This window comes from Desmodus rotundus, chromosome 3, assembly GCF_022682495.2.
Source record: "Desmodus rotundus isolate HL8 chromosome 3, HLdesRot8A.1, whole genome shotgun sequence".
NCBI lineage: Eukaryota > Metazoa > Chordata > Mammalia > Chiroptera > Phyllostomidae > Desmodus > Desmodus rotundus.
Genome location: NC_071389.1, coordinates 136,242,270 through 136,254,847, shown reverse-complemented (window position 1 = coordinate 136,254,847; position 12,578 = coordinate 136,242,270). Strand labels below are relative to the sequence as shown.

Below are 12,578 nucleotides of genomic sequence, written 5' to 3'. Positions count from 1 at the left end.
ATCTCAAGCAACCAGTCAGAAAGCAAATCGGCCTCCCTCCATCTTTTTATTCTGCTTAGGCTCTCTCAGTGGTTTTGCTTATGTCTACCCACATTGGAGAGGGACATCTGCTTTAATCATTTCTCCAATTCAAATGCTAATCTCTTCTAGAAACACCTTCACAGACATTCCCAGAAATAATGTTTACCAAGACATCTGGTCCTCCTGTGGCCCACTCAAGCTGACACAAAATTAGTCACCACAACTGTGCATTATTTTAAAAAGCATCTGCAAGTATATGTAGAAATGTTTACATTTAGATATGATGTCACATACCATTTTTCTGGCACTTTTCTTTAAATGTCTTGATAACTGCATTGTCTCTCTGGTACTGTAATAATCAGATGCCCACCATGGGAACCCAAATGTTCTTTTGTGCTAAAGGGAGTAGAGCCATACTTTTCCACTGGGTATAGTGTAGACATAGGTTGATAAGACTAGGCATGGTAATAGATCAGGGGTGTCAAACTCATTTTCACTGGGGGCCACATCAGCCTCGTGGTTGCCTTCAAAGGGCTGAATGTAATTTTAGGACCGTATAAATGTAACTACTCCTTACCTAGGGGCAAGGAGCTTGGCCCTGCTGCCAGCTAGAAACAAGGTGCTGGGCTGGATAAAACAAGGTGGAGGGCCGAAATTCGGCCCACGGGCCTTGTGTTTGCCACCTGTGCAGTAGATGATAGGGCAGAGGCTCAGAGCAGATGGAGCTAAATATTTGTAAGGAGATCCAGAAGTGACCTTGAGGGCCTCTCTGTTACACATTTCATCTGAGATTTTTCAAGAGACTTTGGCTTATGTGCTTCCTAGGTCATTTTTTTGTTAAAGTTTTCTTCCAAAATAGGAAGAGTGATGTAGAGTTGTATATCATTTCTAGCAGAAATATCTTCTTCCCTTTAAAAATATTATATGCTCTTTAAATGGCTTCAGTGCACATAGATTTTGATGACTGATAAAAATGTAAGCTTTGTGTCTACACATGAAGGACTGATTTCCACAGACTTCCCAAGCTACCATTGGAAAAAATCTCCATGTAGCTTTGACAAATGTACAAAACTTACCGAAGTTAAATGATAATATATATGCGAGAAGGGTTACTATGAGCTCTTGTCCCTTTGTTGTTTCAAGTAGCTTATGTCTTATCTAAAAATCTAATTGTAAAACACTTAAGAAAATGAATGTTTTATAAGTTTGAGCCAAAAAATAAGATGCTTGACACATTCAGTGAAAAGTACAAATAAGACTTTTCGGTCATTTTTAAGTAAGGGGACTCTTAACTTTCCAATTTTTCTTTTAAGTTAGGGCTGTAATTAGTGTCAAGACTAAAATTGTAACAGCACTGAGAGAAAGGCGGTTGAAGTAGCAGTCTTAGGCACAGCATATTGATTGAGTTAAATCCAGTTGCTAGCATTGTTTGGTGGGTAGAGAATAACAAGAAAAGAAAGACAGATTCGACTGTTTAAAAGAGGTAATTTTGTGACTCCTTTTATTTAGATTACCAGTGATCTGGTTGCTAAAGCAGTTGGATCCTCCTTAGGGCTTAGTTTTCTTGGCTCATTCAAGGCAGCTTGGCACTGTTTATAGCTCTGGCCTGGCAACTTTCATCCCCTTGACTTTTACAAAAAGCTTCTCCCTTGATTTCATGTTCCTTTGACTATTTTAATCTCTTTTGAATATGTACTCTTAAATTTGATGTTTCTCTTGACTTTTCTCTCCACCTCTCTTCTTTCTCTTAATGCTTTTGCACATTATTTTTTAATAATACTACCCACTCTTGCCCTGGCCAGTGTGGCTCGGTTGGAGTGTTGTGCTGTAGACCAAAGGGTTGCGGGTTTGAGCCGCAGTTGGGGTGTATACGAGAAGGCAACCCTTCATTCTCTTTCACATCAATGTTTCCATCTGTCTCCCTTCCCTTCCTCTGAAAACAATGAAAGAAAATGTCTTTGGGTGAGGATAGACATCATGATGATGATGATGATGTTACCCACCTTGTAGTGATATTCACGCTAAGACATCTACTGGGAGATGTGCATCTGCCTGACATCTCCATCTAAAACAACTCGTCTTTCTTACCTGGCTGCTAAACGTCCTCCTTGTTTCTTTTCCTTTCTTGATGAACATTATACCTACCGATTTCTGAACCAAAGAAAAGATGAAATTTTAAGTGAAATGGTGATGATATGCACAGAAGGATATATAAAGCGAAGGTTTTCAGAGCCATGATTGTTTTTCTTCTTAGGATATGTGCAAGGAATGAGTGACTTACTTTCCCCTCTTTTATTCGTGATGGAAAATGAGGTGGATGCCTTTTGGTGCTTTGCCTCCTACATGGACCAAATGGTAAGAATGAGGTTCCTTCCTTTAATAAAACTAATTTGAAAATTTAAGTTGTATAATCTCATTATATAAGATTGATGCTTCTATTTAGCCAGTTAGGATGGAGCTTTAGGAAATTGCTTCATGTTGTTTGTTTTTTCCTTAAATAGCCTTTTCAAGAGGCTTGGAAATGCTGGCATTATTTTTAAATCAAAAAGTAGATAGAAAGTGCCCGTAGTACAAGACCAGTCAGGTTTTAATATCAGTAAATGCCGTGAGTCATTACAGAATATTGATGAAATTGACGAATTCAGTTTTTGTGAAGTAGTTGAACTTTCATATCATCTGTTTCAGAGATAAAGCTTAGTCATACCAAGTAATATCCTTACCTTTTGTGAACATTTTGGGTTTTGTCACTGATTTTTCTCCAGATGTATTTGAACTATTAGTAACACTGATACTTTCTTAGTAATTCACCATTATTTTCTCAGAAGCATGTGGTTATTAGAGTTGAACTCTATCTATCTATATATTATTACAAAGAACATTTTATCTATTATCATTGATATATCCTGGTAGTAGAGTTCTAAGACAATAGTACAGAGACAGTGTAACAAAAAAATAAAATAGAACAGTCTTCTCAGGTTATCTTAAAAAAAAAAAAAAAAAGCAGAGGGTCTAGGAGTAGATAAAGCATATGAAATCCAAAGATTTGACTACATAGGTCACTGTACTGTTTCAGAATATGATTAATATGCTTCATCGTGGTCCTTGATGTCAGATATTGAAATGGCTTGCTTGCAAGGGGATAAAGATTTTGAATATGTAATCATTGAAAATGTTTCCCTGTAATATAGGTTTTAACTTAGAGTTTCTGGGACACAAATGTGGAATTTGGAAGTGGTACCCTTCTCTTTTTTGATTACTTCTATTCTTTCCCTGTTGCTTGCCAATTTTTCTTCCCCTGTAATCTTTCCCTCTTTTGTCTATTTCCTCAAGTCTCATCCATAGTTCCAACTCATCCTCACTTTCCCACTCCGTTTCCACATGCATGATAAGATTTGATGGCTTAAAAATATCTTTTGCTATTAAATTGATAAATACTCAAATTATGTAGTTCTTTACCACAAACTAATATTTTTGGATTTGGAAAGATTATTATTTGCAGTAATCTAGTGATATCATAGTTTGTCTTCCTTGCCTTTGTAATTGATTGATTTTACCTGCTTTCTTAGTTCCAATTACTCCCAAGTGCTCTAGAAACCTGAGGCATTTATTATAAAGGTCTGTACAACTGATAGTAATTGTATAAAAACTCTGGTCTGCCTTCCTTGTGTTTTTGTTGTGTACCCTCCTTTCACTATAGCTAGTAGTTCCTTGATAAAAGGTTCATTTCATGTCTTTGCTTTAACTAGTTTGCTGGTACGCTTCCAGAGTTTTCCTAATGCCTGATAGGAGGTTTTTATTCAACACATTTTTGTAGAATAAACACACGAATATTTCCCCAGTGCTTAGTTTAGACCTCTGTAGTAGGTACTCCAAAACAATTAACATGAACATACTGTGTTTAGTTTTTTACAATAATAGTTTTCATAAAACTGAAGAAATACTGGCATGTTCAAATATGTTGGCTTATAATACCAATTGCATACATACATGTGCATGTATTTAGGTCTCAAATGTAAAGATTACGTTCTGAACATCTGTAAAACATACTTCCAGTCTCTGTTATTTTTTGTCTATGAAAGTTCAAGTTCTTCTGTCTTTATCACTGTAAATGTTCTCTGTGTTTGCCTTTTCACTGAGGATGGTCTGGGGACTTTTCTAGTCTTTATTCTAAAAAGATCCCTTAATATATTGTCTACTAACATCCCTTTTTTCATAAAATTTGAATGAAAGGGCAGTATGTTGGAAACAAAATAACCTGCATGATTATTTTCACTCTTTGCTGCTTAGTGTCCTAAGTCGGTGCTGCTGCTGTTCAATTCCATTTGGTTTTACAGCTTCGTTTCATGTAAGATTTTATTTCTTGTGATGGCTGAACCTAACATGTGTAGATTTACTTTTGTTGGTATTTTCTCACATCTGATGTAGGTCTAGGCATAGACTTTGTTACAGAAAGTTATGGAAACATTTGCAAAACAATCTCATGAACTCTCTTATACCCACCATTCATTTTGCCATAAAGCTTAGTCCCTCCTGTCTTTTCCTCACTCCCTACCCCCGTATAATGTATACACATGTGTATGTATGTATCCATTATACCTATATGTGTGCAAACATTTACCTATAGATACAGTTGAGGCCCTTCGTATATCCATGTGGATCTTACTTCTTCTCCAGGAATAACTACTTTGAAAGTTGGCTTCTGTCATTTTGGGAGTGCTGCTTTCTATAGCTGAGGGTCAGCAGTGGCTGTGCCATGTTGGTACTCCCAAACCGATTAGGCTTTGGCTGGGCTGTAACAAAACTGACGCTGTTCACCAGAGAGTTCATCCTGCCTTTCCCTACAGGTCCATATAGTAAATGTGAAGAAATGGTAACTCAAAGGCTATGTTAGCCTGTTAAACTGTTCTTTTAAGTCATTAAAGAGAAACTTGTTTGAGAATCAGTAGCCTTTAATTTTTTTTGTTTTTACCAAGAATGGGTGGTTTCTCATCTGATACGCACTTCAATTATAGCACTGCTCTTGTCTCGAAAACTGAAGGAGAAGTGTGAGAGAGGGGCTGTTCTCAGGCTTTTCACAAGGGTTAGGGCAGAGGTCACTGTAGAGGGGTCAGGGCACATTTTAAAGGGATCAGAATCATCTAAGAAGCCCTTTATTTATTTTGTTGCCCCCTCCTTTGACTGAAGTGTTGGTAGGGAGTCTACTCAACTTTGAAGATTTTTGAAAGCAAGCAAACCACAGCAGTTCCTAAAGTTTGTGTTCAAAGTTTACTCAGGAGCCCTTCACACTCTTAAATGTTAGTGAGGACCACAAAAGCATGTCTTCATGTGGGTTATATTTATTGATGTTTATCATATGAAAAATTAGTATTGAGAAAGTTGTAAATATTTATTCATTTAAAAATAACAGTAAACCTACTATACCTTAACATATATAACATTTCTAAATGGAAAGTTAGTTTTTTAAAATAAAAACAAATTTACTGAGAAGAGAGATGGTTTTCCATTTCCATTTTCTTTAATGTCTATTTTAGTAGAAGACAGTGGGATTTTCGTATCTGCTTCTAGGTTATCTTTTGCATTAATCAGTATACATTATGTAGCCTTTACACATGTGGGAGATATTAAATTGCAAGATGCATATAACTAGTATTGTCATGAAGGTGGTTTTGACATAGATTTCTCTCATGTCATCAAATATAAGAAATAGTCAATTCTTTAAAATGAGATACATGTTAAAGCTGAAATTAATTTTATGTCATGATAATTTGAAGAAATATTTAACAGTGTAAGTGATTTATTTTGGGGAATAAAGGATTATTCCCCAAATGTGTGTTCCTTTCACCAAATCTCTTACTCATCGTCAGAAGTAAGTATATCAGTCATTCTGTAGTTGCTGCTGCTGCGTTATTCTTTATCTAAATCAAATGAGTAGAGGGAACAAATACTCCTTAGTCTGAGACCCAGGATTCTCTTTTCCTCCTCTTTAATGTTCCTTTTAGCTTTTTAATTTGTTGTGATTTTTAAAAATAAAACCAGTGTGGCATTTGTCCAACATTTGTTTTTAGACTCATGGTTTAGTTATTATGTACTATAAAATGTTTATTAAATATTACTCATGTGGTAACATCTATTTCCTTCTATAAAGCATCAAAATTTTGAAGAACAAATGCAAGGCATGAAGACCCAGCTAATTCAACTAAGTACCTTACTTCGCTTGTTGGACAGTGGATTTTGCAATTACTTAGGTAAGGTTAGTGAGTCAGAGATACACGCAGCAAATTATAGGGTAGTACACGCAGAGATAAAATGTAAGTAACTCTTTTAAAGACATATATACTCTACTGCTGTTGCCTGGGTTCCTCCGAGGAATAAAGGTGTGGGACCAAATTATCTTTGTGTAATTATGTCTTAAAACAGTTTATTTATAAAATGAATTATTTGTTGTTATTTGGTTGTTTTCTTTTAAAGAAGTTAGCCTGCAAATTTGAATTGTTAACTTGAATTACAAGACAGTTAACTGTATAGGGCTTTTAATAGCCTAAGATACATAGAAAAGTTTGAGTTTGAATAGGTCACTGTATTCTGAGATAATTAGCATAAGAGTAAGCCATATATGTATTTTTTCTTCTGTATAGAATCTCAGGACTCTGGATACCTTTATTTTTGCTTCAGATGGCTTTTAATCAGATTTAAAAGGGAATTTAGTTTTCTAGATATTCTTCGATTATGGGAGGTAAGTTCTTAAATTATTCAAATGTAATATTGATTATGGAAAACATCTATTCTGTAGACTATAAATGGATTATAGTAGTCTAACTGAAATTTCTAAAGCAAGTATGTTCGAAATTCTGATAGTTTGCTATCTTTCCTTAAAAATTAATGATCTTGCCCCGGCTGGTGTAGCTCACTGGATTGAGCACGGAATCCAGTTCGATTCCCAGTCAGGGCACATGCCTGGGTTGCAGGCCAGGTCCCCAGTGAGGTTCACATGAGAGGCAACCACACATTGATGTTTCTCTCCCTCTATTTCTCCCTCCCTCCCCCTCTCTCTAAATAAATAAGTAAAATCTTTTTTTTAAATATATATATTTATTGCAAATATTTATCTATTTGCATATATTTTGTTACCAAAAACATCATGCCTATTTTTATTTTACTTTTTAAAATTTTTTAATTTTTATTCAGTTACAATTGTCTGCATTTTCTCCCCATCCAAAAACTATGGTATGTTTACACAATGGAATTGTACGCAGCAGAGAGAAAGAAGGAGCTTATACCCTTTGCAATGGCATGGATGGAACTGGAGAGCATTATGCTAAGTGAAATAAGCCAGGCGGTGAGGGACACATACCATATGATCTCACCTTTAACTGGAACATAAGTAAAATCTTTAAAAAAATTAAAATTAATGATATTGAACTGAATATCTGGTCTTTGGAGCCTTTTTGGAAACCATAATTCTTATGAGAGATTTGGGGCCATTTGGTTGCCTAAAACCAGTTCTCTAGACCATTTGAGTCTGTTCTGTCCTCGGGAGACTTGCCACATTCTGGTACTGGTTGTGTGGGGTTTGACAGGTCAGTCTGTTGAAGTGGCACTTTATTTGTAGTGTCAGGTATTGGGATGGAGCTGACCTGTGTTTTGCTTTGTAGAAGAATTTTAAGTTAGAGCAAGAGAATGAGAATAATATAACACACATCCTACCATCCATATTTAACATTTTGCCATATTTGTCTTTTTTTCCCCAAGAAAAAAAATTAAAGAAATCATCTGCAACTTCTTTAATCACCACCCAAGTCTCATTTCCCTCTCCCCGAATCTAAGAGATATTCAAGATCATGTTTTTGGTGTATTGCCTTTCATTCCATTTGGTATCCAGGGCAACTCTTGATGAAAAACAGAAAAATCATTATTTTCTTTTCAAATATCTGCTAATATCAAAATAGAATATTGGTGTGATGACTGATTGCTATGTTTTCTTTATAAAAATAAGAGATTACAGAAATTTTCCCAAGGAAAGGATAGGGGAGAGAATTCATTTGGATAAATAGACTTACATGCAATAGAAACAACCCCAGTGCCCTCTGAGGCTTTTATGGCTGGAAATTGTTTCCTATGCTTATGGTAACTATGTTATCATTGGAGAAGCTCATGTGTTGAAGGATCATAGCTTTGTGGAGGATCACTTCCTCTATTTGAAAAATTCACATGTTCTTTTTTCCTCCCACATTTCATTTAATTATCAATACAATCCTTGAAATGGAAAGATAATTTTATACTCTGCATTTTCCAAATGAGGAACCAAAGAGTTTAAAGGAAAACTCATGTTCTTGAACTGGAATTTTTTAAAGTTTATAGATTTTGTTAAATTTAGTATCTCAACTTTTTTTTTAAAGGATGAATTGAGAATATTATTATCACATAACTAGAATAATTACCTAATCTGTGTTTACCAAATACATTGGAACTTTAAATGAAATCTTGGAGGTTAAATTTCATTTAAACATTTAAAAGTTGGATTAGTGTGGAAATTATACAGCGTCATTTACTCCTGGTAAAAGAAGTGAACACATTGCAGGCATGCTTTAATACTGTGGTTATGTGGGTCCAGCAATTATTAGGTCTGTTAACCAGGAGGAAATTGCGGCCTTAAATTTGAAGGCATCACTTAGGAAGAAGTGCAGTTATTGATCAAACGTTTTATGCATTTGGGTATAAATTTTGGGTAGTTGATTCACATTGTATCATAATCAGGGATACTCTGACTTTTCTAATATGATGTTTAGGCCCTGACCTTTGTGGCTTAGTTGGTTGGGCGGTGTCCCGCAAAGTGAAAGGTTGCTGGTTCGATTCCCTTTTTGGTCACATGCCCGGGTGCAGGTTTGGTCCCTGGTCGGGGCTCATATGAGTGGTAACCAGTGGGTGTTTCTCCCTCACATTGATGTTGCTGTCCCTCTCTTTCTCTCTTCCTCTTGCCCTAAAAAAATAATTAAATAAAAAAGTAAATATGATGTTTAAAGTGTAGAGTTATTTCTGGGTGTTTTTGATTCCATGCATTGTGTAAATGAATCTTTTTTTTATTTATAGAATTTAGCTTTCTTCTTTTTAAAGAGACTGAGGGTGGTTTAAAAGTAAGAAATGTAATTGAAAGTTCAGAAAAATATTGAAAGTGCCTCTAACCCTGACACCTTAAACTTAACCTCATTGCCGTGGCTTCTTAATTAATGCCATGGATCATACTGGTTAGACTCAGTGATTTGTTTATTATAGTTACCCAAAGAGCCACATCTGAAATTCATCAGAGTCACATAATGTTAAGCTTGACATTGGTTACTTTGTAGGTAACCTCACTTGCTAACTAGAAGATGGGTAGATCTACCAATCTAGGCAACTTCTGCTTTGTGTAGAAGTCATTTATTGTTCAGCATTGTATATATGAGGAAAATATTGTAGAATTCATATATTTTAATAAATGGTTGTTTTGTTTTCTAGGTAATGTGGACTGAACTACCATGTAAAAATTTCCATCTTCTTCTCTGTTGTGCTATTCTGGAATCTGAAAAGCAGCAAATAATGGAAAAACATTATGGCTTTAATGAAATACTTAAGGTAGTTACTCCTTTCATTTAAATTTTAGTATTTTGGCTCTTTTCTCTATTTGGTTGGACTGATACACAAAATATTTTCTGGGAGCTTTATTGAATCGCTTGAGTAACTTCAGTTGTATCAGTAACAGCACTAGGCCTGACTGAGAATGACAGCTCACCAAATGCATATTAGCCCGTTGTTTTTACCTGGCTAATTAAGAAAAAAGAAAATTCAACAAATGCTTTTTTATGTAGTTTAGTTTTCTAAAAAAAAATTGTATTTTGCTTATAACTTTGAGGTGGTAGACTTGAGATAGATGCTAGATTTAAATATTCCTTAAGTTTATCTGTTATTTTTTAGCTTTAAAACATGAAGCGATCTAAGAGGGTCTAAGGATAGATATATTGAATTTTCTGTTTATTTGCAGTATGTGAATATATTTATTTTAAGGATTTTATCTGCAGTGAAATATAACGTAATACATTATATAGTAGAACATAGTAGTGCTTTTAATTTTGATTATCATTTTATTTTATTGATTCATTTTAGCATATCAATGAATTGTCCATGAAAATTGATGTGGAAGATATACTATGCAAGGCAGAAGCAATTTCTCTACAGATGGTAAAATGCAAGGTATACAGTATTTTAAATAATTGCAAGCTTTTTTGTTTGTATGGTTTTGGTGGGTTGAGGTCAGGAAAGAAGTTTTCTTAGAAGTAATATAAATGGCAGTTTTAGCAAGTTGAAGCCAGACACAAAGCATTGGCTAGCATTTTGTTTATCATAGATTTGTAGCAACATAATTGGAAAGTTGATTAATAATGCTAGGCACAATGGCAGAAGTAATGAAAACATTTCTCTAACAACCAGCGAGTCTGTGGAATTTAACTAAGCAGTGGTCTTTGTGTCCTTCGTTCATGGTTCCAAACACTTATTTTGGTTCAGTTCTGTAAACACTTACTTGGTAGCTATTCTGTTGAAAACATGTCAGTAATACCTTCTTATTTTTATGGAACCTTTGTGTATTGAGGGGAAAGGACTGTGTAAGTAAGATATTGTAAAAATAATTAGAATTAAATAAATGCTAAATATTGGTAAACTATATGTTTGTGGGAGTGGTAGGATGGGATGCAGAATGATTAGTTCAGAATAGAAGATCAATAGACTTAGTGAAAAAAGTGGTTAGGATTTCATCTGGAGTGGAGAAGGAAGGTTTGAGAGGGTACACAACAGTTACACTGTTAGAACAAATGTTCGGATTCTGGAATCAGTGTAGTCTTAATTAGAAGTGTTACTTTGTGGTTAATTTCCTTCTATAGTGCATGATGGTTCTGTGTTTGATTTTTCATATTCAGGAATTGCCACAAGCAGTGTGTGAGATCCTGGGACTTCAGGGCAGTGAAGTCACAACCCCAGATTCGGACATAGGTGAAGATGAAAATGTTGGCAGGGCTAGTTGTCCCCCGCCTGCATTTCAGAGTACCTCCTTGCCTGTGCTTGCTGCCAGTGGAGCCAGAGATGACAGCCCACCTCAGATACCAGTGTCCCCCAGTGTTAGCAGATTAACACCTGCATGATCCTTCTTGTTGTTTAATTTTTGAAGAGACACTTTGTTGCAACTTTTTTCCCAGTACTTGAAAGGTGGAAATTTAAAATCTTGGTAATGATCATGCTTTAAGGTTTATGGAAAGAAAGTGTACTGATGTTCTTGCATTAAAGCTTTACAAAGATTTACACTAATTATTTTTGTAGTTACTTCTACCAAATAGCCTTTCTTTTTCAATAACATTCCTTAGTATTTTTATAGCCGAGTACATTTTATTTTCTTGCTGATGAACTGGAATTGGATAAATATTACAAGTGGATGAGTTGGAAATTATGCACTTTGAAAACATTCACTTCGTTTACTCAAAGTTTAGTGGGTTTGGATTTGATTAAATTAAATGTTAAGGCTTGCTGCGGCATTCTAGCTGAGAAATAGATCGCTGCCCAGTAACAAAATAAAAGAATCTGTTTTTCTCCATTGTTTACAACAGTACTCAGCTTAAATATTTATGCTGGTTGAATGTGATTTAAATTGGACATTTTCATCAATGCAATTTAATGTGTAAAGAGCTATTTCAACCATAATAAGTGGATTGGCAGTATATTTTTTACATTGAACTTTTCTTCTCTTGTATGTAAAGACTGTATAAGTACTTATTTATGAGTATAAGAAAGGATAGGCATATTTTCTTTAACTGAGTAAACTTGACTGTTGATTTATATAACCTGATTTGACAAAATTAATACATAGCTTCAATATAAAATCTTTTTCAAAACTATTTTCTTAACCAAGCATTTATTTCATGAAACTACATTCGACCCTTTACATGGTATAATTTTGAAGTTAATTGCTTGTATCCTCACTTTACTAATAATGTTTATTAACTTTCCTAATAATGTACTAACTAATCAGGTCTTTAAATTTTTATAAAATACTCTGCAAAAGCTTGTCAAAAATTTCAATATACTATCACAAGTCTCAAGATAGTGCTCTTTTGTATATGAACAAAACTGTTGTTTTTACCATGCAGTGTTGCATGATTTTAAGTTATGTGGAATTAGCATAACTGATTCCATTTTAATTGTAATTTGTTGATTCCTGTACATATCATTAAAATAAATTTGAAATTAAAGTAGTGTTTTCAGTTAAATTATACCTAGAAATAGTCTGCTAGTTTCTTCATTAGGAGAAAAAAATCAAGGTGGGTCCACTAAATTTCATATTTTTTATGTGATTGAAACAATTGTTTGAATGAGTTGTGAAACAGGGAAAGAAAAATGACTCCTTTTATAACTGAAAAAAAAAACGTTCACCGGCATGAAATTGGGCATAGTATTGCCTTGCAGGATATAATTATGTGACACAGTAAAGCAACGTCCTGCAATTGATGTTAATAATATAAAATGTGACGCAGTTCTAA

General features: G+C 34.6%; 1 protein-coding gene across 2 annotated transcripts in view; it reads left to right on the top strand.

The window, feature by feature from the left end:
- The window catches only part of TBC1D15 (TBC1 domain family member 15), a 67,188-nt gene extending 54,898 nt beyond the window's left edge, over positions 1-12,290 (top strand). For both annotated transcript variants that reach the window (XM_024576482.3, XM_024576483.3), the window contains 6 exons: positions 2,276-2,376; positions 6,167-6,266; positions 6,657-6,754; positions 9,514-9,630; positions 10,159-10,245; positions 10,968-12,290. In XM_024576482.3, the coding sequence (XP_024432250.1) occupies positions 2,276-2,376; positions 6,167-6,266; positions 6,657-6,754; positions 9,514-9,630; positions 10,159-10,245; positions 10,968-11,189 (725 nt within the window). In that variant the 3' untranslated portion in view covers positions 11,190-12,290. The remainder of the gene's footprint in view (positions 1-2,275; positions 2,377-6,166; positions 6,267-6,656; positions 6,755-9,513; positions 9,631-10,158; positions 10,246-10,967) is intronic.
- The last annotated feature ends 288 nt before the right edge of the window (positions 12,291-12,578 follow it).